The sequence below is a fragment of the Galendromus occidentalis genome, unplaced genomic scaffold (genome assembly GCF_000255335.2).
Source record: "Galendromus occidentalis unplaced genomic scaffold, Mocc_1.1 scf7180000077433, whole genome shotgun sequence".
Taxonomy (NCBI): Eukaryota; Metazoa; Arthropoda; class Arachnida; order Mesostigmata; family Phytoseiidae; genus Galendromus; species Galendromus occidentalis.
In genome coordinates, this window is record NW_003805421.1 from 235,544 (window position 1) to 262,865 (window position 27,322).

Genomic DNA, 27,322 nt, shown 5'->3' on the forward strand with positions numbered 1-27,322 from the left:
AATGCTTTATCGACTATCGAACAATCGAGGGAGAAAGAGAGAGGGGTGGTTGTTCCGATTCCTCCGGCAAACTCTATACTATACCGACGATGCTGGCGACAGCTACGACCGCCTGCCGGCTAGCCCGCCCGTCCACCCGCTCACCCTCCCGTACGCCTGCCTACCTCGCCGCCCTGCTGCCCTGCTGGCCCGCTCCCCCTTTGGCTGGGCTTCCGGCGTAGCGCTCTCCCTGAGCGTTCGAAAAACTCAGCTTGTCGAGCGGAGAGCTCGGCCCGTAGAAAAAAGTGGGAAGGAGCACGCTAGTTACAGATGTAGGTCTCAGCATTCGGGCCGCGGTCTGATTCCCGACGGATACAGGAGCTCTCACGTGGCAGTCGTCAGTGGGCGTAAGCACGGCCCGTAGGAATTCGATCTGAATGCCCCGGGCAAAAGCCTTCACGATACCACGATGACGGAAAAGAAGAACTTAGACGCAAACCCCGCTCCTATCATGTATCCCTCTGGGCTCGCTGACCGTGAACGTCGGTTTTCTCATGGGTCTCCCCGTTGATATCCTCCGTTGAGTTATTCTTCCTAGTCAACGGCAGCTGTGGCTCCGACACTCCAAACCGGAGCCTGCTTGAGGCAGCATGCTCTCAATGTCTGCAGTAAACAGTATCGAACGTCGGTCATTAATTCGGAATCTGGCTCCTGTCTCCGTGACTCCCGAAGACTAGGAGCTATAAGCGTATCGTGGAGAGCTCTTGCACGGACTCTGGAACGGAGTTGACTTTTCTCCGTTCATCTCGACAAGGTCCATGCTACGATGTCGTAAATAAGGCTGCAGACGATTCCGTTTGCAGCTAATTCATATTCACACCGATCCGGAATCCTCGGATCGCGCAGCTTCCGAATCGGAAGCCCCACAATCTTGCGTAGGGTACGTACGCGTGTAAGTCATTCGACGACTTATCGCATACGCCGAACAAGTTTCTCAAGAAGGGCTCGGCTAATCACCCACACGGGGCGGGCATCAGGGTTTGCCAATCTAAGCGTTATCTATCGGTACCGCTCTTTGTCAAGTCACCGAATACAAATATGGATCAAATGCCTTCTCGCATCGGAAAATCGTTACCAACGAGGAGACGGCGACCAATAGACCATCGGGCCGACCGCAGACGTCGGCGATCGTGAAAGTGGAACCGGTGTTTCCCATCGCCTCCTCTCCGTCGGCAACAAACACCGGGGGTGAGAGCGTTTTGCTTCAGCTTCACGTGGTCAGAAGTTGATTGAGCTGTTACACTGTGAAGTCGTTCCAATGGCTCGATGTGTTTCTGATGAATGTGTAACCCTGGTGAAACAAGTGTTCTGAGGAACTTTCGGATACTTCATAGGAATTCACTCGAGATCGGGTTCACCAACAGAGAAAAAAATGCTGATTCCGGTCCCTGACCGACTGACAGTGCTCCTGGTTTTCCTCTTGTCTATCTGTGTGGTCAAGTCTGAAGGTTAGTGAACGAGATTCGTCAGCCGACGACATCTTTTTTCTCCGAAAGAGTGAACGACTCCAGAGTCCGAGACTGACTCCTCCCAATCCTGCAACGAACAGAGACAGACATAGAATTCACAGCCTAATACACCGAAAAATTGCGGTCTCTATCGTTCCCTCAACGAATTCATATCCGAACGGTTATCGTTCCCTCTTACCCATTCGAATCTCGGTTTTCGATTCGATGAATTTTCCCGAATGGAACATGCATGCACCTACCCATTCGGAATTCCATTGATCAACTCGATCGCTGATCTCTGACTTCTTGATTCATTTGTTCAAGCGATCCCAGATCTTTTATTTTCCCGCTCCTCCGTTCCAAGTCGAAAGTCCCACCCTCCTTCTCGTATAGGCGCTGTCCATTCAAGCGGGATCACAGAAAGTTAGCGGCGCAATTTCGCCGATCCGAGTCGTTTCATCGGCTGCGCGTAGGAGTGGGAGCTCCGATGAAGCGAAACTCAAGGGGCGATATATCCAAAATCGACTCCGGTTCCAAGCGACTCCCATATCTCGAAAACGTCCCGTTGATCTACCACCCCATCGTGGAACGAAATGTCAGTCAGACGGTCCGTCCGTCGCTCTTTCGGTCGGTCGCGCGGCGACTTATCAGATGTGGACTTGTTCCCGTGCATTTATCTGAAATGTGTGGCCGTGCGCGATTGAGTAATACCACCGTCGCTGCGGTCCTGGAGGTACGTTTACACGCCGCAATAAAACAAGAGAAAAAAAGAAAGAAAGGCGAGTTGTAATCGGGCTCTTCCCGCTTTCCGATCGGCGACCTGTTGTAGTCGGATCTGAAGCATCACGTTCGATGGTCCAAACTTTAATTTATCATCGCAGGCATGAATCGACTTCTTTCCATTTCCCGAATTTTAGTTCGTTTTCCGCTCCTAGCTCCCGGCCCGCAGCGTCTTACGAATCGAGTGACGCTTTTTGTTTTCGAAGTGAGCTTACTCGACATTTTCGCTCACACGGTAGTGAGGGCGATCCTCGGAATCGTCGCTTGCGGTGACTTTGTCGCCGTATCTTTGTTTTGCTCACATCGTGACAGGCTTAGACGTTTTCGGAACGGAGTTCACCGAGTCATTATCTTCCTCGTACTGCAAGTCGTTGGTCAATTAGCGACGGGCGCCACCGACCCGGGCTCGTTGTCCTGCGCAGCCGCGTCCAAAGTGGCTCGTATCTACCTGTCAGTGTTGCAGATGTTAACACGGTCACGAATGCGCTCATTACGAGCCGGTGCATGCATACCTGAACGCTGGGCGCCACGGCACCCACGCTCCGACCTGGCCGAGGGAATGCTTCTGCTGTAACTTTATTCACACGATTTCGTTATAAATTGTCCCGCTCGCTCCTTCGTCCTCACAACTTCTCATCAGCGCTGCGGTGATGTCCAATCTGCTTCGAGGGATCTCAACGAACCCGATTCTGTCGATGGTGACTCCGTTTGGACATGCTGAAGGGGTTGGAGGATACGGAATTAATTGAATCGCGCCTGCAATGCTCGATCTTCTGCGGAAAGCCATGGATGGGAGTCTGTCGGCGAGTTGATTCTCCTCGCTGCGTGGCGACGGGGGCGCAGCGACGTGGGAAATCGAGGGGAATCGCGGAGAGGTATCCCGTGGATTACCTCGATATACCTGATGATACGTCAGTCAGCCACGCGGAGACTACGGTTGGAACTGAAATGTGCATTCGACCAGTACGTTGCCGACGAGCGGATACTGTTGAAGCTTTTCCAAAACTTACGCTTTTCTGTCATAGAGCTCATTCAGGGTCGCGGATCTCGAAAGCAAATTGGCGGAAACCGGCAGCGTGCCACAGAATAACAATAACGCGACGACTAGTCGAGAAGTGCTCAAAAGTGTTTTCTGCTTGGCTGCGTGCCTGTTCGACACCGACCAAGGTGACAGCATAATTACTAGTGAAGTTCCTCAATCGTACAATCCAAAGCCTAACGAGCCTTGTTCCACCGACGCGACTCGTGAAAAGCCATATCGCTTCCTCCTCGTTCGGTCGTATTTTTCTCGAAAATTGGTATCGCACAAGGTTGAGAGCGAGCTTCCGAAGTATGGCTGGAAGATAATACAGAAAGCCCTTCAAAAAAGACAGCGGAGCTCAACTTGAGGCTGATAGCTCTCGGTGGTGCTCTCTTTCGCTCGACCAGGAAAATTCCTCGGGATCGAAGCTCACTGATACAGGCTATCAGGATGGACAACTAAATTCTGAAAGAAAACCCACGAGGTTCCACGGGAGCCTCAGACTACCTCTAGCGCATACCACGACTGAGGAGCATCAATTCTGGATAAGAAGTTTCCCGAAAACCTACGTTGGCCAGAACCGGAAATTCCGCAACGATACATCTCGCGGATGTTTCAAAAGTTCAAAACGCTTGTCAAGAAATCTGCTCCGATGCGCACCGTTTGAGTCCCGGGGCTAGAGCGATAGCTCCGAACGAAGAAAGAGAAACAACAAGGAGCGAGACTAAAAAAAAACGCATTTGCAAAATCAATGACCAGAACTAGCAGAAAAGAGGAACTTCTGAAGTCCCTGTTTTTATCTCTCTTGCGTTGGACAGGGAAAACCTGATTTCCAGACCGGGCTCCGAAGGCGCGATACCTCCGCCGTTATGAAACTCATTCAGTCGCGGTCGCAGCTGGACAAGATCCCACCTGCACAACGGAATGTCGGTGACGTAGCCCAGAGACGTGCGATCATCCCCCAAAATCTCAATGGCGCCGCGCCATCCGGAGTAACAAGAGAAGAGTCCTTGGCTTGAGTGAAATATGCTGGACGTCAGATAAGACGAACTTCAAGCGATTTGCGGTGGAAACAAGTCGAGTGAATTCTAAGCATAACAATGCAGAAAATACGATGGAGAGTGTCGGTCTGTTTTGTCCTAGAAGGAAATTCAGATCAGGATCCACTGCCGTTCTTCTTTTCGTGGCTGACTTAAACATTGCTGAATAAAGTGACGGTCAGAGTTGGGGGGCTTCTATTCAGGGAATATCTAATCACCCTTCCGATTTTAATCGGGGATGGATATAAATAAATAATCTGAATCACGGTCTGGATATTCGGTTTCCCCACAGTATGAAGTTGGACCAATCATCTCGATTATGACTCAAGCCTCTTTAAAAAATTTGCAGCCGTATCGAACCCTGCGACGTCCACAATCATTCCAGATCGACGAATTTGAAGTTTGCCGCGAGATTTTCAGTTTTTCTTGCCAGCATGATTCTTGCTTGACCCGACGCTTCCTTCTCCTCCCGATCTGCCCGGAAGCCTCTTCCACAGAATCAGAACGGGAAAATGACCCCGACGTACATCAATGAGGCTGCAGCTTTGATAAATTTTAATTAGCTTGTTTTCGATAAACGGGGTCGTCCGGACGATATTCATCGGCCCTTCAAGTAAGCCGCGGACTGTCTTACGATGTCTCCGTGGACAGCCCGCTGATGGCAAGATTTCTGAGAAACTCTCGATTGAAAGTATCTGCCGACGGCCGAACGATTGTGGGGCAAGAATGGGAAATGTATGTTCAATCTTCTTTTCTCGGGAGTTACGACTTCTGATCCGAGTCAGGGACATTCAGAATTATGGAAGCTTGTCACGGAGGCTCTCCGCGGTGGCGCGAACACTTTTGCCGTTGCCTGCTCGTCTAGCTAGTGATTACGACTTACCGCGGCCCCATTATTCGTCGGAGTAATTTGTCTTGTGTTGTGGGTCGTTCCTTTGGACCTTTCCAAGTTCGAGCTCTCTAATCTCGTTCCAATCCGCAGGCCGGTGCGCATTTACGATATCCATTGTTCGCGTGCGATCAGCGAGATCCGATCGCCTAACCATCAGAATCTCGCCTTCATTTAAGGAATGATGGGTCGAGGAGTTTCGGTTCGCGTCAATCGCGACAGCGAAAAGACTGGCCTCAATCACCGATCAACACTGGACACTGTCGAGATGGTCCCTCTGAGCCTGACTAGGCTGCGTTCAATGCGTTTAGAGGCGCGAGAAGGCTTCGATTCCCTCTCCCTTCTCTATTTGATCAAAGATCCTCCATCAGACAGAAATCCTCATTCGTCATCGATTTGTCCAAATTACAGGGCTCCGAATGGATGGATCTCGAAGACGGCTGCCGGCGGCCCGGCGAAAGGAAGAATAAGGCGGAATGTTGTCGAGAATGAGTTTGCCTGAGCGAAGTCACAAACATTGCATTACTGATGCATAGAAAATATTGGATTAGTGAACTTCTTCATCCGAGAGTTCCGGGGGATGAAGGGCCGGAGGCCTTCAAAAAAGGGTTATCGGAGCACTTCGGATGCAGCTTCGGCTCGCCGCGGGACCCCCGCTCTCTTCCGCCCCGGCCAGCGTTTTTTTTGATAGTCTCGAACGTCTTGGGAGCAACCGTCAACACTGCGATCGAACGAGAACACCTTCGAGCCTACGGCGCAGCTGTCCGATAAGCTTGCCGGATAGGATTCAAGTCATCTCAGTCAGCCAAACATGTACCAGCTCGAAATTTCCGCATATCTTGACCGTGGCTGCCGAAAAAAGCCCCCACGGACCCCGCCCCGATCTGGATGAATCAAAACCCAGTTACCTCAGGGGCGGCGCAGAGAGTACTGTACGCGACAGAATGATGTGTACTCGATTCGAACAGCGATTCCAGACGAGCGAATGGCCCCGGCAGTTTTTTTTTAGCGAGCTGCCGGCCGGCAACGGTTCGGATAGCTCTTCCCGAAAAGATATACGCAGATTTTGTTCTTGCAAGGGAATCATCTCGTCTTGCCTTTCTGGGTTGTTTGCTTGGCTGGTCGGTCGGTTTAATTTAATCCGAATCATTTCCGAAATGCGAAAAGAAGTCGACGGCGGCGTTGTTCTTCGGTACTGTGTGAACTACGAGGATAGATGAGCTCCGGTTCCGCGAGACTGCTACAGATTTTCGCGCAAATTTGTACTTCGTGGGAAGAAAGACCTGAGCGGGAAAATCTGTGATGGCAGTACTGGAACCCGAATCAGGGATATCAGTCAGTTGGAAGCTGCTGCCCGAACCCGGGTCAACTCTTCAAGCGAGAGAGTCTACGCGCCCTTGCTCCCCACAACTTTCGTGCGTTTGAATTCAGAGTAGCGAGCATGCTCGATCATATCGCGGTGGGGAGCTGGCTCAGCCGTGCTCCGTCGCAGTCGTGAACCAATCGTTTTGCCCACCGGAATTCGGGGCTCACGGAGTTCCACTCCTAGAATGCTCGCGGCATATTCCGTATTCTATGAAATTTTGAGAAACGCATTCGACGACCTTCGCTTCCAATAATTGCAGCTGTGTTTTTCTTGTGAAACGAGGGCGATCCTGGTTTTGAAGCGACGGTTTGTTTCGAACGCCGGTCCATTAACACAACTTTTCCAATTTCCAGGAGTAATTCGCTTTGCCAGTGCATCGTTAACGAATATCGACTGCAATTCGGAAGCCGTGACAACATGTATCAAGAAGCTGGAGGGGCTCGTGACCGAACAGGAATTTCCGCAAGACGATACGCTGTGCGAGTAAGTTCCCCGAACATGAAGATGCCGCGTATACAAGACAAGAAGCGAATAAGCAGATGTACACGAACGTCTGATGAATTTTCGGGACCAAATAGGCCGGAGATGCAATATCTACAAAGAAGAAGGAATTCTTATTCTTCACGGTCCCGTAACGAGAGGGGAATTCATTCCACGAAACAGGATATCCAAAATCAGCTGGTCGACCTCGTATTCACGTATGTGCAACCTTCGCGTTCTCCGCAAAAGCGCGCTCGTCAGGTGGCTCATATCGATATACGTTCGAGAGTTCGAATTTTCAAAACGCCAGACATATATCCGGAATTCCGACAGGGGGGGCGGACTGATTCCGCCTCGTGAACAATTCGGGGAGATTCTGATGGAAGTCCGGGGCGGATCATTACGGAAAAAAATACCGCGATCGATAGGGCTCGATTCCGTTATCCAGCGTAGCGACCGCACGCAAACGCAGAGAGAATCCTCATAGGCAGACTTTACGAAGCTCCACCGCATTAAATGTAAAACACCTGTTTTTTGGCAAATTGATCACAATGCTCCTCTCATGTCTTGCAATCTTCTTCCTCGGTTCAGCATCTTTTTCTGATATTGCTTTCATTGTTGCTCGGCCGTCGCGCCTCGGCTCTTGATCACAGCGGCTGCGGAGATTTGTGGCAAAGCTCGGTCGACGAAGCTTGTCGCTTGAAACTCGTCCTCGCACTAATTCAGACGGACCGTCGCTCGTTCGTTTGGTTGGTCGGCCATCAAGCGTTCCGCTGACCACCGAATGCATGCCTCTCTGGACCTCCTGCTTAAAAAATCATTAAACTCTTCCCGCACCGTTGACTAAATGGGATGTGTGCCGCTCCGGTCGGGATCGCGAGTATCGAGCAAGGTCCACTAAGCTGGAGTCCCCTGTGCGGTCATCTGGCGTTCGATTGACCGTTCACAATGACGATATGGATTTCCCCAACGACCGAACGAGCAAGAGACTGCACGGCACCAGCGACAGTCGTTTCGATGCGCGATGTTTTTTCACGCGTTGCGACGACCCGTGTTTGTTTTTTGAGCGGCCGCATAAAACGATAGCGGAGCTCTTCTAAAGGAATCCGCTTCTTGAATTCAAATCATCGGATCACGTCTGGGAAGTCCTTCGAGACCGGTTCCCCACGATTCCCAGCTCCCTCAAGTGGAACTCCGCAAGCTGGAATCCTGCGATCTTCACGATCGCTTAGGTCCAGCAGTCGATGCTTCTGCCTGGTCATGGAGTGCTGATCAGATTTCGGAAATGAAGGGTCGAAGCTTTCGATGTGGATTTTGTATTGCTCCTCAAATGCACCATGTGATCGTTCCTGCTTCCCGGCGGAAGGACCATCCATACACCCATCCGGAATATAGACGGAATTTCTTTTGTTGGCTCACGAAGATCGAATAGAATTATTGAGTCTTGCGTGTACAGACGAACTCCCGGATCTGTACCGCTGCCGATGGTATTCTCCCTGCTTACGAGCAATTCTGCCCCCAACTTGAAAAAAAATAGTCTTCTCAGATGTACATCGCCAGCATTCGACTTCCGATAATTCTAACCCCCCGATTCGAGACCAGGGAGCCGACTCCACACCCTATGTGCGGTGAGAAATTTGATTTTGACCGCTGCCATTCCTCTTCTGAGGGCTGTGAGTCTCGATCCATTGATTCTCGGGTAGTGATCGGTATACTGATTCCTTTTTCAATGCGGATATATGGTTTCACGAAAATTTGCCTGGGAACGATGATGGGCATCTGATTCTTCGGCGTGCCGCAAGGGGGCTCTTGCGCCGAATGCCTTGGGAATACGCGGTGAGTTATATGATCGCATTCCGTTTTACGATGGTCGCCGATCAGGTTGCCATCACCGTTATGATAAGTAGTGAATCTCGTCGCGATCACGGCGAGAAAATTTTCCTTTAGATGTTATTCCTGACTGAATCCGCGCGGGACCTCGTACGTTGGCGTCGTTTGATTCCTCTTACTAGTTTCGTTTCCTCCCTTGGGAGCGAAGCTGATGGCGTCATTTGCGTATCAAGTCTCAGGGTCGACTCGGCAGCTATTCTTCAAGCAGCAACCACTCTATTTATGACGGTCACTGAGATTGTTCGTTCAACGCTCAGCTTGGTATTTCGGTTCGTTCGGTTCTGCTTGACGAACAAGCTCGGTCGCTCCGCTATCAGCTCGGTCGGTCGATCGCGGACAAAGAATTCAAATTTCAGTCGAAAGCTCGACTGAGTTCGCAGAATGTCCTTCAGCAGTTCATCAGGGCAAGGTTCGAATTGGTTCGTTGCGGGATAAATTTGTTTGCAGTGCTCGGATCTAATCCGTGGCAGTCGTGTTCTGTTCGAGGGATCAGACCAAGATATCGAGCACCGCGGGCGAAACACGAGACCGGTGAATCGATCGCCCTAACGGATATCTGGCCGTTCAATTTACATTCCTAACCTGTGTCCGATGATATCGACACAGCGAGAGTCCGAAGCAGCGAATCGTGGGAAGCTGCTATGCCGGTATCCTCCACGCTGCGATATCCTGGGATGACTGTTTGATTCTAAAGGGTGTTTTACACGGGGAAAATCTCCAGTCAGATGCGTCGCTGCAATTTCGATCGCTACCTCTGTGGCGGGAACAACAACGGCGTGAACGACTACGAGCCGCGCACGGACAATGGCCGCCGAGTAAAAATAAGAAAATCCCAACCGTAAAGCGTTAAGACCGAATAAATGTATGTCACGCCGAACTGATTTACCCCGTTGTTGGCGTTCTTGATGCTGGTGATGTTGTGGCCAACATCTCCGAAATGTAAAACAAACCGTTTACCCGTTCCTCGCTATCTTAAGGTAGGGGAAACGACCATCTCGAGGCACCATGGGGCTGAGTGCGGAGTTCTCGCGGTATGACTCCTCTCGCTGGCTTCAATCAGAGCCTTGCAAACCGATCTAATTTTTGCGCTTAGTAATCGAGCAGTGTCGAAGACCTGCTTCCCGAAATCAATCGGACATGTGCGGAGATATTGAACGAAAAACACGAGACAACTTTTTTCAAAAGCAGAATGAAGGTTCTTCAACGTAAAACACCGAAAATCGATGAGTGCTCCTTCATCCCATCGATCATCCGTTGACAGTTAGAACAATGGTGACGAGCGCTCGAGGCACCGATTTTCGGTCGGATGGATGGATGAATGAATGAACGGATGATAAGGTGGATAGAGAGATAGATGGATCTATCAATCGAGCTATCGCTGACCGTCATCCAGAACCGTACACGTATCCGGGAGGTTCAAAGTCATTCGCTCTGCTGATGTCTATCGGGCTTGTGACTCGGATACGTTTCAGCAGCGATGTCTCCGCTCGGCTCTTCACACGATCGGAATTCCAATCGAGCGGCAGACTAGTAGCTGCAGCGGGCGTTTTGTTAGGTATTTTTCTGTTCGTTGCGCGAGAACTTCCATAGCGATCGGAGGAGTCGGACGCTCTAAATCCGCCCGTGGGACACGTTCGGCTCGAGTGAAGGCAATTTCTCCATCTGAAAGGCCCCGCACTAACGGTGAATCGAGCAGGTAAATACAAAAAATCACCGGCGGCTCATGACACGCGACAACACTGCGATGCCGATCTTGTTGCTCGATGTTGCTAAAAAGGGGCAGGGCAAGCTGTATTCGTATGATGAAAGTACTCTGTCCAATGACTTTGTCCGATGACGAGCATTCGACGTTCTATCGACAGCTTGACTAGCGTCAAGGCTCGTCGGACTACGTCGTCGATGATGCTGATGCGCTTGCCGCCTGAGCCGCAGGCCATTCGTCCCTGCTGCTTAAGCTCGCCAGACATGACGCCGAGCCCGGCGCAGACGACTTGCACAGCCTTACTCGTCTGTAACAGAACGGTCCAAGGTACCGGTCCGGACCACATTCCCTCAAGCGTCGCGTAGACACCGGCCGGTACTTTCTTTCTTCATTTCGAGGGTTTGAGAGAGAGAGAAACCTAATTTCATTTCTCAATGAACGCTTTTGAAATTACTCCGATCAATCGGTATGATTTCATTTCTTTATTTGCCTGGACGTCGATGAGTACCTATTTCTTCGAGGATAAGGCTCGGTTACCATGGAGCCCTTATCAAGAGGAGAGACCGGGTGCAGCCTCCTTAGATTTCTCGGCTCGGAGGGGGGCTGAGATCGGACTATTTCTTATCGAGCGCCCTCGGGACGCTCCGGGTGAGGTTCTCAAACGGCATCACACTTTGGGCGGAATTCCGAGAAGTCCGAAACGGCTCTCAGCGCATTGTTGCCCGACGACAAGCTGGCCAGCAATACATGGTCCAATATTGAAACAGAGAAAATCGGCTGAAGGAAATTCGTTCACTGATCGAATGTTGGTTTCGGCGCGATAGCTTGGCGGGCGGGCCGGCGAAGCGCCGACAGTTGCCCGGTACGAATCCGCTAGAGTGAAAGGGGGTTCCGACGGATTAGCGAAATTGGACCGAAATCTTGCGACGCTCGAGTCAATGGATTGACTTCAGCGGGAGCGGAGGGCCGTCGACGCACTATTTATGTGTCTATCTATTTTCATGACGTGAAGAATCCACCACCCCTGCCGGAGCTCCGACGCGGTCGAGTTTTCTCTTTCAAACAGAATTAGAACTAATGAAAGCTCTTGGTGGCTCTGCGCATTCTCGCTTCGTGGTCGTTCCTCACGCGTATGAAAGGTGCTTCCGACAACGTTCGTTTGTTTTGCAAAACTGCTTTCGTCAGGAAGACGACGACGCTGTTCGTTTCGAGTCGTGAGATCTGGATGTGCGATATCGGAATCGGACCACGGTCACGGACTGAATGAAACTTGAGGAAAAATATATAGAAGAGGCGAAAATGACGCTTCACCAGCCTCGGCCCCCAGCTGTACACCTCTCAGCTTCATCCCGGAGAATGAAAGTGCCTTAAGATTTTTTCTGATGTTTCGTGAACACGAACCGAAGCTTTGCCTCGTCGGCATTGTCATCCGTGTGAATCGGCCTCTAGTGTTCCTGTGCTGAGTTCGCTGTCTCCATCCCCGCCTCCTTCTGAAATCGGGAGTGGTCGACCCGATAGGTCGGGTCTTTCCACTCGAACACAATTCTGAGATGTCGTTTCGTTCGTCATCAACTGAATCTGTGCCCTTAAAACAGCACCCTGGGTGGGTGCTGTTTTTCCGCTGACGTGCTCCCGTGCTTTCCTCTCATGCATTAGGGCTCTTTTCTTCCCTTTGCTTCTGAATCGTTGAGAGAATTCCTATTGACTCATCTACCGACGCTTCGTCAGGTTTGTTCCACGGACCCTGTGAGTGGATTCATCACTCATCGGCTGATGATAGGACAGAGTAATTTCGACCGTGCCAGTGACAGCCTTCGCAATCAATCTGCTTCACTCGGTCGCGGATCGAGCCACTCTTAGCCAAGTGGAACTTCGCTCTTGTCATTGCACAGATTCGGCAAATGATTGAAACCACTCCGGATCCCGAAGAGCGTATCAATCTGGAAACGAAATTCGTCAAAAATTATAGTCCAGGCTGAGGCCCCTGATCCGCAACGCCGGCTACGCCGCATCGGCAGCGAGTGCATATGCGATACAAAGTTTGCGCGGGGCGCGGTTAGGATCGATTTCAGAGCATCGCTACCAGCGACGTCGTTCTTGTCGCATGGACGATCTGTCCTATTTCAGCAATGGCATAACTGCTTGGTAACCACAGCTTTAGGCCCTCGTTAAGATAGAGAGCTGCTTACGCTCCCGCTGGGAATTGCCCCTTCCAATTATTAGCGGCATTCCGCTGGACTGCGGGGCTCACCCCAAATCCATCACATGACGCCTTGTTACTGTTTTCCACACTCATATGGGTGTTTGAGGCAGCGAGGAAATGAGCGATGAGCTAGCAGAAGAGAAAGTAAAAGAGCCGTCGAGGAAAAAACGGAAAGGTAGTAGCGAGCTAACCGCAAGTTCGCGTGAAACCGTCTCTTGTGTTTTGCTTGAAGCTGGCGGTGGGTAATCTAACTTTCTGTATTAGATTATAAGGATGATTGGACTTATGAGCGGGAGAATTACGGATTATGCATATAAGCTGGACATTTAATGTTTTCACGTTCTGAAACAATTACCATACAGCTTGAAAACCGGGGTATCCTCGTCCTCGAAATGGTACCGCAGAAACATCGCCATACTAGGATTCACTGTTTTGAGATCGCGGAAAAACCGGAGGCGATCACAGACATCGCATTCATGTCCGAACTCGTTGTCAAGGAATATATTTTTGAAACGCTGTGTCGCCCTCCTCCACTGATATTCGTGAACCGCATTCCTCATACATTCGGTTTCGGTACCTCCATCGCAATTCGCAGCATTATTTCTGAGGACACTCAGCTCGTTTCGACTATCGCTGTCCTGACGCATGAAATGTACCGATTCTTGCCGACTCACATTGCCATCTTCAGGGATCAAACTCAGCGCACCACGATCTTCAGTGTTGGCCTCTGGTGACTGGGCCATTGCATGACGACGAGCACGAGTTTCTCGTGCTTTCCGTTGATGTTGCCGGCCTGTTCGCAGCTGCTCCTGACCGCCCTATATCTTCAGCTACCCTTGCTTTCCGCTTTCCTCGCATGAGGGTTCTTGTCATGAAGTCCTCGTCGGAGACTCAGCTGCACACTTCGTTATAATCTATAGAATCAATCCGTCTAAGATTTCGGACGGAAGAATTAAGCTCAACTCAGAGCCCTGTTCGACTCAAGATCGTCCTCCGATCAGGATCCTAAGTGCAGGAAACTTACTTGATACGCGGTCTGAAAGTAGATAAAGAAAACCTGCATAGCTGCAGCGGTTTCCTCCACCAGAGCAAGGGATAGGTATCTCTACGAACTAAATTATTCCTCGGACAAACTGTCTTGAGTCACTTGCAGTCCATGTCCTCACCGATATACATCAGAATCTTACTTCCTTTCAACTGCTTGAGCGGACCATTCTCCCCTTATTCTAGAAAACAATTATTCATGCGGCTCAACAGAGGTTTTCGAGAGTCGACAGAAATCGTCCAATGGAACCTCCTTCTCAGTTCAGTTCCGTACGAAAATTCATCGGGACATGTTTCGTAAATTTGCAATCTTTTGACCCAATCCTCGTGATAATCCGATGCCTACAAACGGAGATTCAGCCCCGCAAAAGCGGGGAAGATTGCGCTGCATGGAGGACGAAGTTTCTTTGACCGGCTACTAGAGACATTTCGAAGACGTTTTCACGTCAAAACGTTGAATGGGAACCGAACGACTACTCGCTCTAAATCCAAAAGGTATCAGTGAAGGTCTTCGTTGGCAGCGAGCAGACCACGATAACCAGTAACCGCTATCTATCGGTCTGAATTCTCAGTGCTGTAACCGGGATGTCTAGCCGTGGGGTTCCACACCACAGTATGTAAGTCAGAGTTCCCGCTTCGGAAAGCGATCGATCGATTCAACGGACACTCAGGTCGACTTCGTTTCAGCTCACAGTTTTCACGGGGCAAAAAATAAAATGCTCATACGGTTTTCGCGATATGCCCATTTTCTTCGCGAAATACTCCGATGGGTGCCGGATTCGACCGATCTTTCACGGCTGAAATTTCACCAATTGCGCTATCGCAGTGCTGCTTGAAAACCTGCGTGATACGTAATCTACTCGCTCTGGTAAGAGCAGAACTGCTCGGAAGAATTAATGGTTTGCTTCGAGCGTGGACTTACCACAGATGACAGTAATAGTAATGAGTCAACGTTTGTTCGGAATGAGCTCCTTCTCCTTTGGCTCGGTGGAGAAAATGACCTAATGCCTCGTCGACGTCCTCGGCGACGCCCGTCGCTGATAATAATGTGTGCTTAACAGAAGTTGCGGTCATGTGGAGACTGGAGAAATGTTGAAAGCCCGAATATTCCGGTACCGAGGGAAATGGAAGGCTGCTAATTCGTATGTATTTATTCATTTCCAGTGAGCTGAACATGGCCGTCGAGTGTGTGAACAAGTTCGCCGTGAAATGCTTCAGTGACCGACAAAAGCAGAGTTATTCGAGGTTCACGAACGGAGCTATGCAAATGATTTCCGACTTTTGCGACAAGAAGTCTTCGTTTAGGAAAGGTTGGTGTCTTTCTTCCCGGCCTATGAGCCGTAAAGAAAACTGTCGAACAGGGTCGAGCTCGGAATTCCGATACTGAGCTCTTCTCAACCCAGTCCAGGAGCTAATGAGGAAAATCGGAATTCCAGCGTATCTACGGCATTCCTCGTGTTTCTCCACTATGCAAGACGATTACAAAAGATGTGCTGACAGGCATTTGTCAATGTTGACTCTGAAGGACCCAGGAGCGGCCAACAATTCCGTGGTACTGCCAGATGATAACTTCAATCAACGGTCGAAAAAGATTTGTTGGTACGTCATCCCTTGGGTCGGTCGTCGTCACAGAATGGAGCTTCTCCGAGCTTGAGCTCAAGTTTTCTCTATCCCCCCTTACAGCATGTTCAGAGACCACATCAGGTGCACGCGCTCGATGATTGAGGTCCGATGCGGGACCGAAGCTGCCGATCTCGCGGACGATATAATTACGAAAGCGACAGCGAGACTCGTACATCCGTACTGTGCTGAGCTTCCAATCGGAGATGAGGGGTGTTCTTCAGCCGCGAAGCCTTCTTGGAGCCTCGGTCTCCAGTTTGCGCTCCTGACCACTCTGCTATTTCTCTCAAGATCGTGACAAAGCTGACCTCTCTCTGCGAACTTCTGAGTGAAGCAACCAACCAAGATTTTCCGCCGAGGCTCAATCATCGATTCTCACTCATCAATTGGGGAGGTAGACGAAGATGCTTTGATAGAAATAGTCAGTCAAAAATGTACCTACCGGAAAGGAGATATAGGAGGACAGAGACGGATCGCAAGAAGCGTGCGATGTTTGAAGCTATGACCAATGAACTGTGATGTAATATATTTATGAGATATCTTACAACTTGGTGCACTGAATTTCTTCTTCGAACTCCGAATATTTGCACAGCAGAGTGCAAGTTTCTTCATCTGTCGGAGGCAGTTTTTCGGCCTATAGGCATCCTGCAGAGCCGGAACATTCCTCAGTTCGAGAGAAATTCGTGCGAAAACGATTTGTCCGTCCCGATGGCTCTACCGGGGAAAATCAAACCGAATAAACATGCTCTCCAGACGCCATTATTACTCTGTATGATCTAGAAATTGGTGCTCCGGAGGGTATCGATTGAAGTCCAGGACGATAACGCTGCAGCGGCCACCGATGAATGCGGTCATTAGAGTAACTAAGGGGGACCGGCTAGGCTTTCACAGCGTAGTACTCCATGATTGAATCGGGGAAGTGAATAGTCGGAATAATCGGTTCCCAGAGCTTCTAGAATCTAGATCTAGATGGTTCGATGACGGACCCGTGACCCAGCTGGGAGGACTGAGAGATATAGAGAATTCATCTGAGAAGAAAACAGGCAAGAGAATCCTCCGTTCCTACGCGCATCCGGGGACACCTCCCGTACCATTGGGAGGTCTACCCCAAGAAACGCTGAACCGACGAATCGTGTAGCGACAGCAGCGTGACATTGTCTTCTAATTCGGAATTCTCCAGCTCTTGGATGAACCTTTTCTCTAATGCGTAATTTCCCCCAAGGCTGGGTGAGTACTTTCTCGTGGTATAATCCGTCGAGAACTAGACCACAAGATGCCGCGCCGCAGTTTCTCTGTAAGCAAGTGGTGACCGATGACGAAGGGAAGCGATGGGACCATTGAAGGTGATGATCAGAGCTTCTACCAGTCGAGACAGGTATCCATCTCGGAACCAGTGCTGTCCGTACTCGACTCTCCCGTCGAGTTCCAATTCCGCCCGCTGCCTACGTCTTCCATGAGAGAATTCCAGGATAGCAGTTGGAAAGCGCTCCCTAGGTGTGGTATCGTACTCCTCGATGGGACGTTGCGCATTCCCTGAGTCGGGTACTCGGGGCGAGTATCCGGATCTGTGGGGAGGCGCGCGTTGAACATTCGGGCGCTTTACCTCGAACCAACCTGATGGATTCCGATTCGCAACCGACTAGATCGTCTGACGATTTGAGCGGAGTTGGAATAAGTCTGGCCTCATCACATAAAGCCTGTTGACCGAGCTACGGATCCTTCCCGAGCGTTGGCTCTTCAATGGGATTAGAGACCTACTCCAAAACAAGCTCGGAATCGTTCCGTCGCAAGATAAGGCGGGCGCCAAGCGATTACTTTCTTGTTTCACTAGCGGGAATCTCCGCAAATGTAGTTCTAATCGTATGCGGAGTTGCGCCTCACAACAGATCGCTGCTTGGAAAGAACTATAGACATACACATTCCGCAAGAGAAGTCGGCCGGCCTTGGCTCGTTCTGAAAACCGTACAAGATTAACCTCATGACTCATGAGTAGGGCTGTGGGTTTTCTGCGGCCATCGCGGCATTAGCGGCAAGCGCGATCTTTGGGGAAATTCAGGGATCTCCGCGATATTCGTGGTTTCTACAGTTGATGAACTATTCATCTCGTTCTCGCTAGAAAACGCAGAAAAAAACGGAAAGGTAGCAGCGAGCTATTACCGCATGTTTGCGTGAAAACGTCTCTCGTGATTGTGTATTGCATGAGCCTGGCGGTAGGTGATCCAACTTTCTGTGTTTATAGATTATGAGGATGAGGATGATTAGACTCATGAGCGGGAGAAATACGGATTATACATAGAGTCGGAATATTTAATTTTTCCACATTCTGAAACAATTACCGCACAGCTCGAAAACCGTGGTATCCTCGTCCTCGAAATGGTCCCGCAGAAACATCGCCATGCTAGGATTCACTGTTTTGAGATCGCGGAAAAACCGGAGGCGATCACAGACATCGCATTCATGCCCGAACTCGGTGTCAAGGGATATATTTTTGAATCGCTGTGTCGCTCTCCTCGTTGTTACATTCGTGAGCCGCATACCTCATACATTCGGTTTCGGTACCTCCATCGAAATTCGCAGCATTATCTCAGAGGCCACTCAGCTCGTTTCGACTATTGCTATTCTGACGCATGAAATGTACCGATTCTTGCCGACTCACATTGCCATCTTCAGGGATCAAACTCAGCGCACCAAGATCTTCAGTGTTGGCCCCTAACGACTGGGCCATTGCACGACGACGAGCACGAATTTCTCGTGCTCTTTCCGTTGATGTTTTCGGCCATTCTGCAGCTTATTCTGACTGCCCTATCTTCCCAGCTACCCTTGCTTTTCGCTTTTCTCGCATGATGGTTCTTGTCTTCGGTCTCATGGCTAACACCAAAAAATGAAGTCCTCTTCGGAGACTCAGCTGCACGCTTCGTAATTATCTATCGAATCTCGGCGAAACCTCCGTTTACAATTTCGGACGGACGACTTAAGCTCAACTCAGAACCCTGTTCGATAATCCGATGCCTGCCAGCGGAGATCTGGCCCCGCGGAAGCGGGGTAGATCCCGCTGCATGGAGGACGAAGCTCCTTTGACCGGCTACTAGAGATATTTTGAACACGTTTTCACGTCAAAACGCACTCGTATCCTGAAGCTGAAATGAGGAAGAGCCGTTTCAATGGCGTGGGCTCTGACCCTCAAGAGAGCTCGGGGAGACCTGGGTGTCGTTTGATCTTTGCCACAAAAAAAGTAGTCGAATCAAGATTTTATCCGATCGATGAACCTCCGCCTCGAGGAGCAACTACTTCATCCGCGAATCTGGAGTGAACTCCGCATTTTCACGCAAGATCTCCTCGCGAGGAGCCGCGATATTCGGTCGCGGAACTGCTATCCTCAACGCAGTCAGCTCGCCGCAACATTTTAGGAGCTCCCGCGGCCGTAGATGTCCTGAGGATGCTGCGATCTCAATCGCGAGATCTCAATGCCGCATCGAACCCCACCTGCACTACGCATGAATGGGGATGTATATTTTTCGCGTCAACCGCGAAGTTCGTGGAAAGCGCGATTTTCAACAGTTTTCAGCGATTCCCGGCAATTTATACGTATGCAGACTCGATAATAATAAATCGAACTTCCTCCAAACAACCCAGAGGGGTTTTTCCCCTCATGGTGGAATCAGGCTCTCGGAATCGAAGGTGCGCAAAACCTCGAACGGGCTCTTTGGGACCCCGTCATTTCTCGAGCTCGGCCACGGGCTCTAAGACTCGAGCGGATCAAGAGTCGCTACAAAGGGTCAAACTTGGAAAGCTCATTTGGTTTTGGGAGTGACTCTCGCTAGGAATTCGAATCGACTTCGGTAGCTCTCCGTGATTTCGAGGTAATTTTGGTGTCCTCCGCGAGTTTATATTTTTCTTACCGCGACACGCCGCGATTTAAGCAATATTTCGCCGCGAAAAATTTCGAGGTGAGAATTGAAGGTGTGCGGGCGACCCGAGTAAGTCAATCCGAGACCCCCAGGAGCCTTCAACTTTGGCCACCATCAGGGAACAATAAGGTATCCTCATTTGGCTAGATATTCCGCTCGATATTCTTATGAAATGATGAAAATAGAGATGAGAATATTGACCGTCCCATGAACTTTAATGAGAGCCGAACGATTGACAATGAGCGCTCAGGTCTACTTTATGATGTCCCCGAAGACAACAAGGGCAATCATATCCCGAACTGTGTCCTGGAGCGAGATGCGATCGATGCGGCAGGCGATTCCTCTCTCATCAATCAGGAGCGATCATCTTCTGGGCCGGATCACTTCGGAGTATACGGTGGTGCAGATTCCGTCAAGTGTGAATACGGGATGGAGTGCGTCTGCGGGAGACTCACGACGCAAGTGGTATTAGAGGTTACAGGCCCCTGAAATCAAGGACGGAGATCGATGCATTCCAAGCGGATTCCGGGCGGACTCCACAGCCCGACTCATCGCATGTTGGCCATGTTTCCTTCAGATGACCAAGACTAATATCGTCGAACACCATTCTGCGATTCGTTCAGCGGCTCATCTTCATTCAGTGAATGACGGATGAAAATACTCACGTTTCCTGCCACGACTACCGTGCGGCGACAGCAACAGAGGTAACAGCAATAACAGCAGCACGCCAGCACAAGTATCGCTGAAATATGCGAATGATTTGAAATCCTAGCTCCTACCGAATGGAATCGAAGTTCAGAGTCTGCGACATCCTCAGTTGGCTGGTCTCGGAACTAGGCCTTCCAAAGATCCGTGGAGATCCGCAGATCCTTTGGGCTCGGATCCGCGGATAAGATCCGCACCAAACCGGATCCAGAAAAAACGTATACATGTGTACAACTTATGTACAGTTCTCTGCGGATTCGCTGCTGACCTCCATATGTTTATGATATTTATGCGGAGCCTACCCTGAAGCATTTCATGCCTTTTCCGCTTTTGGAACACTTCAAGAAATGTTTCCAAACCCAGCTCTTCTGATCCGTCGCTACCTTGAAGTCCTCCATGATGAGGAATGCTCCGTCTAAATAAAAGGAGAACAACAAAAATGGATGTACGGGCTCGTCCCGGCAGGAGGGTTGCAGTTCATTCTCGATAATTTTAGGCTCAACAAACTTGTTCGCGGGGAGCAGTCCAGATCACGAACTGCGGAATAAGAACGCTTGCGCTTGAGGTATGAACAGTTGTCTCTCAGCTGCTATCGACCGGATCCCGGTCATAAGTCGCAGCGAAGTCCGACGTGCAGAGCCGTCTTGTCGGCGGGGAATGAGTGAGGGAACAAGCCCTCAGTTTTGAGACGAGAGCTTCCGAACCGAAATGGGAAATTCATGACTCGCGCTACCTGCTTCCTCCATCGGAGAAACGCGATTAATGGTCGTTTTCCTCCCGACTACTATGTATGTACGATGGTTTTTCCCTACATTCGTGGAACAAACTCGTGCGGATCCGGATCCGTAGAAGTCCTGCAGATCTTGCGGATCCAGATCCACGAAAATCATGCGGATCTTGCGGATCCGGATCCGCGGATCCGATCCGCTGGAAGGCCTACTCGGAACATCTACTCCACGGAAACTCGCGACGCTCATGGAGCCACGGAGCACCCCGTCGGATTCCAACATTTACTTATACATATGTAGAGTTATGGCGGGAACGCCTGATTGTTCTTCCGAGATGAAAGGTCTGTGGGTCATCGCATGATCTCGGTGCCGAAACTTCAAGCTGCGACTCGAATTCCCCAGTTGCGATCTATCCAAGACGAGCGCACCGATCCTGCTGGAAATTCACTTCTTTCGAGGTGTCGATTTGTCTCTGACCGAATTCACATGATGACTCGTCATGTTTGAGATCTTTCGACTTCTTCTACTTCTGGCAGAAAACCGTGTCGCTCTCGTGTAGGTCTGATCTCGAAACTGATAAGTGCACAGTTCTCCTCAAGAAAAATCCAGCCGGTATAACTACTCTATCCAGGGACTCCCCGCATAACATCACACATGGTGCTTCTATCCCGACTCAAAATAGCCTCTCGCCTATATAATTTCACCTTCACCTTCCCCTTTAGGGCCTAGGGGGGACGATGGAGGAACGTAAGAACTCACGAATCGACAAAAGCAGTACGATGATGGGGTCGTCCATGATTTGAAGAGGAAGTGCTTCTTCACCGACGTGGACGTGAGCTCAGTCCTACACTGACAGACTCAATCTCTGACTGCTCTCATCGTATTCTCTGTTGGACTCTCGAGTCGAGGGCGGTCCGTGCGGCGAGATGGTCGGAATTTTGGTCAGTGTTTACAAAACTTTGAGACAAAGGGAGCGAGTGCCACGGACAAGCCCAAGCTCAGAAATGATGGCCGCCCCCGTTGAGATCCTAATGATTTCGATTCATCATCGGGTCTTTTTCCTTCTACTGTCCCGAGTCTCGAGATACTCACCTATATCTGAGAGCCACATCTTCTCTTCCTTATCTATTACCTATATCTGAGTGAGATGTTCGATATCACATGAACCACAGGGAATCGCGGAGCCCCTCTCACCTCCGATATTTCCTCAGACTCCGACTACTGATGAGGAAACAGGAGCTGCACGATTGGGTGAGGTGATGAGTACGAACGGAAAGAAGACTACGGAGTGGATGACGAGGACCTGTTGATTACCAGTTTTCACAGTTTTCATGCTCATGAGGGGAAACCTCGTATTCGACAGGATCCACACATCCACAGCCGGTCCGACAAGGTCCCAGCCTGAGCCATTTTCGATGCTCGGTGCAGTATAAGTCCCTGAATCTCCGCAATCGAGGAAGCCTTCCTCTGCTCATAAGGTGAGGGATCCTCATCCTCTCCTTCTCGAACTTCTTCTTCGTTGCAGGAATATTTCCGCCCTCTCACCTCCAGGAAGCCGCTCAAACTGAGTTTACAGGGGCTTTCCCCACTCCTTCCGGTGATCAACGACTCTCCAACCGATTCCTTCTCCTGCCCCGGAAATTCTATCCGATACGGAAATAATTCCGCTCAGGATCTTCAATAATGCGTTGTCGTCTGACTGAGCTTCCATCTTATCGAACGACAAAAGACACAAGATCTTGAAACAGTTCGATATCACACGAGTCCTCGACCGCGCTTTCGCGCAATCATCGCGCTCGCTTCCCCTGAGCCATTTCCCGGTGTTTTCAAGGACCTATTCTGCCCCCGTAAAGCAAGCTCTCTTCCGATCTGGTTGCCACCATCCTCGAGAATCTCCGTCGAGGAATCGAATACCGAACGAGAATATATCAATCCATCTTTCTTTCTGAATTACACACATGTGTATGGAATATGTACCATAAGTTCAGTGTTCGTGTATGACTCGTAACGGTGACCAATCGGTGTTTGGCTACGAGCTGGACCTGGCGCGATGCGCGACGGACCGGAAGCATCTGTATGGTGTGATGTGTGATTCGATCGTGTTCTCCAAAATCTCGCTTCCATAGCGGTAACCGCAGACTTAGGTATCGTCGTCATACCGCGATATTTGTTCGTTTCCGGCCGTTGCCCGCGGCGAGTAATGCACACGAGAAGGGCTAAATTGCAGGGCTCGATGAGCTACGTGAAAGTCGCGATCGATCAGGCATGAATTTCGACCTTCGTAGGATAGAACGAGTTCTAATATCTGGAGCTGGAGAGAATACAATATAAAGGGTAAAAAATGAATGAGCTGTTGGCGAACGATTCGGACACCGTGATGTCGGAGCGAGGCAGTTGTCATTCGGGAAGCACGCCCTGCCGGTGTTGCCTTGGAATAGGCGCATCCCAGCGAGTCCATATCCTGATTCCTGATCAGGGATATATCGGCTCCCTTAATTGTCCTGTGATCTTGACTCACCGTTCCCGACGGGTCCTCTCTCCGAGTGAAAATACATCTTCTCGGTCCTACCGAACGATAGGGTGTCGAAACCTGTGACTTTGGCTGAAACCGATATCTGACAGTGTTATGAGCGGCTCGAGGAAGTCTCCGTTACTATCCTTATACTGATGTCCATTCTGATTCATTGAATCAGTCTTGGGCAGGGTCCCGTCTCCAAAAAGGAGCACGAATCGTCCACGAACATCCCGTAGGTCCAAGAATCCGACATTTCATTTGACCAGATGACCATTTGATGAGTGAGTCTGCCAAAGACGGTTTCTACTCCGCGCGGCATGGCGACGGACCCAGAATCCTGGTGGTCATTAATCAGTCTATCTCTGTCTGTCCCTCCGAATTTGACAATCATTTCAAATACAAGAGGCGCACCACAAGGACTCGTTGCTTGCAGCCGATTCTCTGCAATCAAGACGACGCGAGAGGAATCTGTTGCTCAGGGATCCGAACGTACTCCAACAAGGAATTCCCGACATGGAGACTCCATGTTTTTTGCGTCGAAGAGGAGGGAGCATGGGAAACTTGGTGGCGACCCTTTCATTCTGTATTTCTTCGGTTTCCCGTTCCCGTACTAGAGCGGAACGGCGTGTATTCAGGCACGTTAGGGGAGGGGATCCCCATCACGTCATCGTGGATGATCATGAAATCGCTCCGATCCGTCTCGACTCGACCGAGAATTCTCAGCTCCGGCCTCCTGCGTGAACGGCTCGCGCAACTCGTCACAAGATTAATGTTTCACCCCGTGCACCCCGAAGAGAGAAGAGAATTTCGAGATATCAAAACATGAGATACAGTTCTATTCCTCACGATCCGATTCGAATATACACATCCTTTGTACACCAACGCTATTGCGATATCATCACTTATCACATCTTGCACTCACGTATCACACTCTTGAAATTGGCATCCGACATTCTCCGCGCACTTATCCTATCGATCTTTGACAGACGATGGTCTCGCCATGTGGTTTCATGCGCGACTTAGCCTTCGATCGGCAGCTTCAACAAGGTTTGTTTCAGAATCAATGCACGATAACATTCCCCCCCTGATGATACTCGCTACGTTCGGAAGAGGCACAATCAACGTTCAGGATTGATTCGAGGCTCCTGACCATCTAGACCCACGACCACACCGAGCATCCTGTATGACAGCCCTCCCGGATTCCGCGAGCAGCAATTTCCCACTGAAGACCATCCCGGAAGTCTTCGCGACCACGTATACCCTAGTTCTCGAGGCTCGGTTCCATGCGGAAAACTATTTCTCGCCGGACTTTCCTGCCGTAACTATAGCTCGGCTTTGTTCCCTAGAAGCGGGATCGCCTTCATTTCCGTCCGTATGCAGAGATATTCTCCAAGAACACACATAATCGTCGCCGAACAAACGTTGAGCAACCACCAGCCCGGACTCCAAGGAAAACGTCCGTTGTAACACCAGCAAGCCAGCAGATGATAGAAATGCGTTGTGCAGCTGAAATCCAGACACTGCTTCGTGCGTGCGACGAAGTACCAAAGAGCCGAGGCAGATATGCAGGCGTTCAGCTGGAAGCAGAAAAATCCATCACAGATATTCGCCGGAAGCATAGATTGTGTTGATAGTTCTATTCGAATCTCCCCTCCGGAAACGATCATTCACAGAGAAAAGAAATAACGCCAGTCTCTCTCACCATGTACGCCAGCACGGTGCCAATGCCGATCGCACTCTTGAGATGAACAGCGCCGTAGGAAAACAATTGTTCAAGCGAAAGACTCTGTTGGAAGAGTACATCGATAAACCAGATCACAAATCCGAGTCCTGCGTAGAACACGCATTGAAGCGTCACGATCTGTGAAATTATCAACGGTGGGTCCCAAACCCAGTAACGGAAGCCGGCCATTTTCCTGGAGTGGAGAAAAAAAACAGAAGATTTAGCTGGCGCTGACCCCTTAACCGGAGGAAGGATTGTTCCTGATTCAAACCGATTCCTACCAAAAGAACCGCTTCCATGTACGTGGAGCAAATAGCATTACATGAGATTATTCGGCGCACGAAATGACGCCTATTGACCTTTGGACCTTCCATTCCGGTTTACGCGAATTGAGAAAAATACGTGGATGAACGCTTTCCTGATCGATGTTGTCTCTAAATTTCCATGAGACTGCGAAAACACATGTCGGGGTCTCCGGCAAGTAGAAAATACGTCGAGCGCGGGGAAAAACCTACGATAAAGCCTCAGTGACCCACCTGCAAGGCTGAAGGGAGATGAGGCCGATCCTCAGCACTCCAGCATCGCTCACTGTCAAGAACAGCTGATTCCGATGTATCAAGTGACGTCTTCTCCGGGGGACTCAAGGAATGACCGACATTTTCACGTCCGGTTTCAAGTTGTACCTCGATGAACCACGGACGCGAGGGAGAGCATCGCTCGTCTAGCGGAGAACGACACCGAGTGTTTACCCTCTCAGCGGCGTCCGTGAATGAAGGATCCGATCCCAGGGGATGATTTCGGGACACGGCCAAAGACTAGGATTGAGGCTAGCAGACGAAAGGAGAAAGAGATATGCAATCTGCCCTCCGCTGCCTTGGATAAATTGGCAAGAGCGCAGAGTTCGAATATCGGGGAAGCCGCCAACTAGACTACTCGCGAGATTCGATCACATTCTAGGTTTGCCCATTCGCGGAATGCGAGCGTTTCGGCATCAGAAGGTGCGAGCCGGTGATTGCCGGGAGGGTCATCACGAGAGACCTAGAAGAAGGTCCGCTGAGAACTCAACGCAACGACACCCGGCTTCGGAGCGACGATTGCGGCTTATAGGCTGGATTGAGGAGACACAATGATGTTCCAAGCCATGATTATTATCATTACCAGCGTTCGGCGCGCCCTCCGGGCGCGCCTAACGCTGGATCGATGCGCTGCTGGCGCATGCATTGCTCCCGGTGTCACAGTCTCGGGCATTCCTTGCAATGTGAAGCATTGAACATTCGGACACTCGGAGGAAGTCAACAGAGAACTTCGGAACACGTTGCGTAGGGCGATTACTTCCAGCAGGGAGGGCGATTGACGGAGATCGCCTCGAGAGCCCGCTGCTGTGCCCTTCTACCCTTCTGACGTCTTCTCTGTCGATGTTGCATGCGATCAGCTTCGCGAATCCGTTCACGGTTGATAGTGTACCTCTGTGTTGACGTTGCCTTAATGCTCCCTGCGTCGGAAAAGATCTTGAACCTGAGCGAGCTCGAGAGGCGATCGGTTCTTCAATCGCTGAATCCATTGTGAAACACAAACTTCTCGAGGAACACGGAACAGAAAAATATTCTCAAGACAGACACCTTAGGGCCTTAGGGTACACTGAACAGTAAAATATTCTTGGAGTCGGAGGAGCTCGATTAACCGTTAGGAGTTTATTTAGGCCTCGAATATGCGCTCTGACTGCGTGTTGAAACGATCAGAAACTTGGAAGCCACATGCTTCGCGAGCATCCGCGGTTAGCCCTGAGTGCGCGGCGGCGGAAGCTTGAAAAAACGACGCATCTTGCCGCGGCGACGGAATATGCTCGCGGTCATTCTTGAGTGCGCGAATCTGCGACAGTTTTGGCCGCGGCGGCGAGTCATGGGTGGGAAGGGAAACGCTCTCGGCAGCACTGTGGTGTGGCGAGGAAGACTTCTGAGGGCGAATTCTGGCACTGAGATGCAACCCCTCAGAACCAAATTTGGCCTGAGGGGCAATGAAGAGCGCTCGGATGCCTTGCCGAAATTTGGTACCGATCGCACCCCTCCTTCGGGTAGCTGCCATAGATCCCAACGTGACAGACGCGCGGCGTTTATTTATATATGGTATGGTATGGTATATGGAATGGATGGATGGATGGATGGATGGATGGATGGATGGATGGATGGATGGATGGATGGATGGATGGATGGATGGATGGATA

At 50.4% G+C, this 27,322-nt stretch overlaps 2 protein-coding genes across 2 annotated transcripts; one reads left to right on the forward strand and one right to left on the reverse strand.

Moving 5' to 3' along the window:
• Positions 1–1,411: 1,411 nt before the first annotated feature.
• LOC100907568 (uncharacterized) lies at positions 1,412–16,099 on the forward strand. Its single transcript, XM_003742841.3, has 5 exons — positions 1,412–1,487; positions 6,937–7,066; positions 15,067–15,212; positions 15,339–15,501; positions 15,586–16,099. Exons 1-5 carry the CDS (start codon positions 1,412–1,414, stop codon positions 15,818–15,820), a joined length of 750 nt encoding a protein of 249 aa, XP_003742889.2. The 3' UTR covers positions 15,821–16,099.
• An 8,100-nt stretch (positions 16,100–24,199) lies between these two features.
• Sys1 (Sys1 golgi trafficking protein) lies at positions 24,200–25,694 on the reverse strand. Its single transcript, XM_003742842.2, has 3 exons — positions 25,638–25,694; positions 25,081–25,294; positions 24,200–24,955 (listed from the first exon to the last, which is right to left on the reverse strand). The coding sequence occupies exons 2-3, from the start codon at positions 25,288–25,290 to the stop codon at positions 24,701–24,703; spliced, it is 465 nt and encodes a 154-aa protein (XP_003742890.1). The 5' UTR covers positions 25,291–25,294; positions 25,638–25,694; the 3' UTR covers positions 24,200–24,700.
• Positions 25,695–27,322: the final 1,628 nt, after the last annotated feature.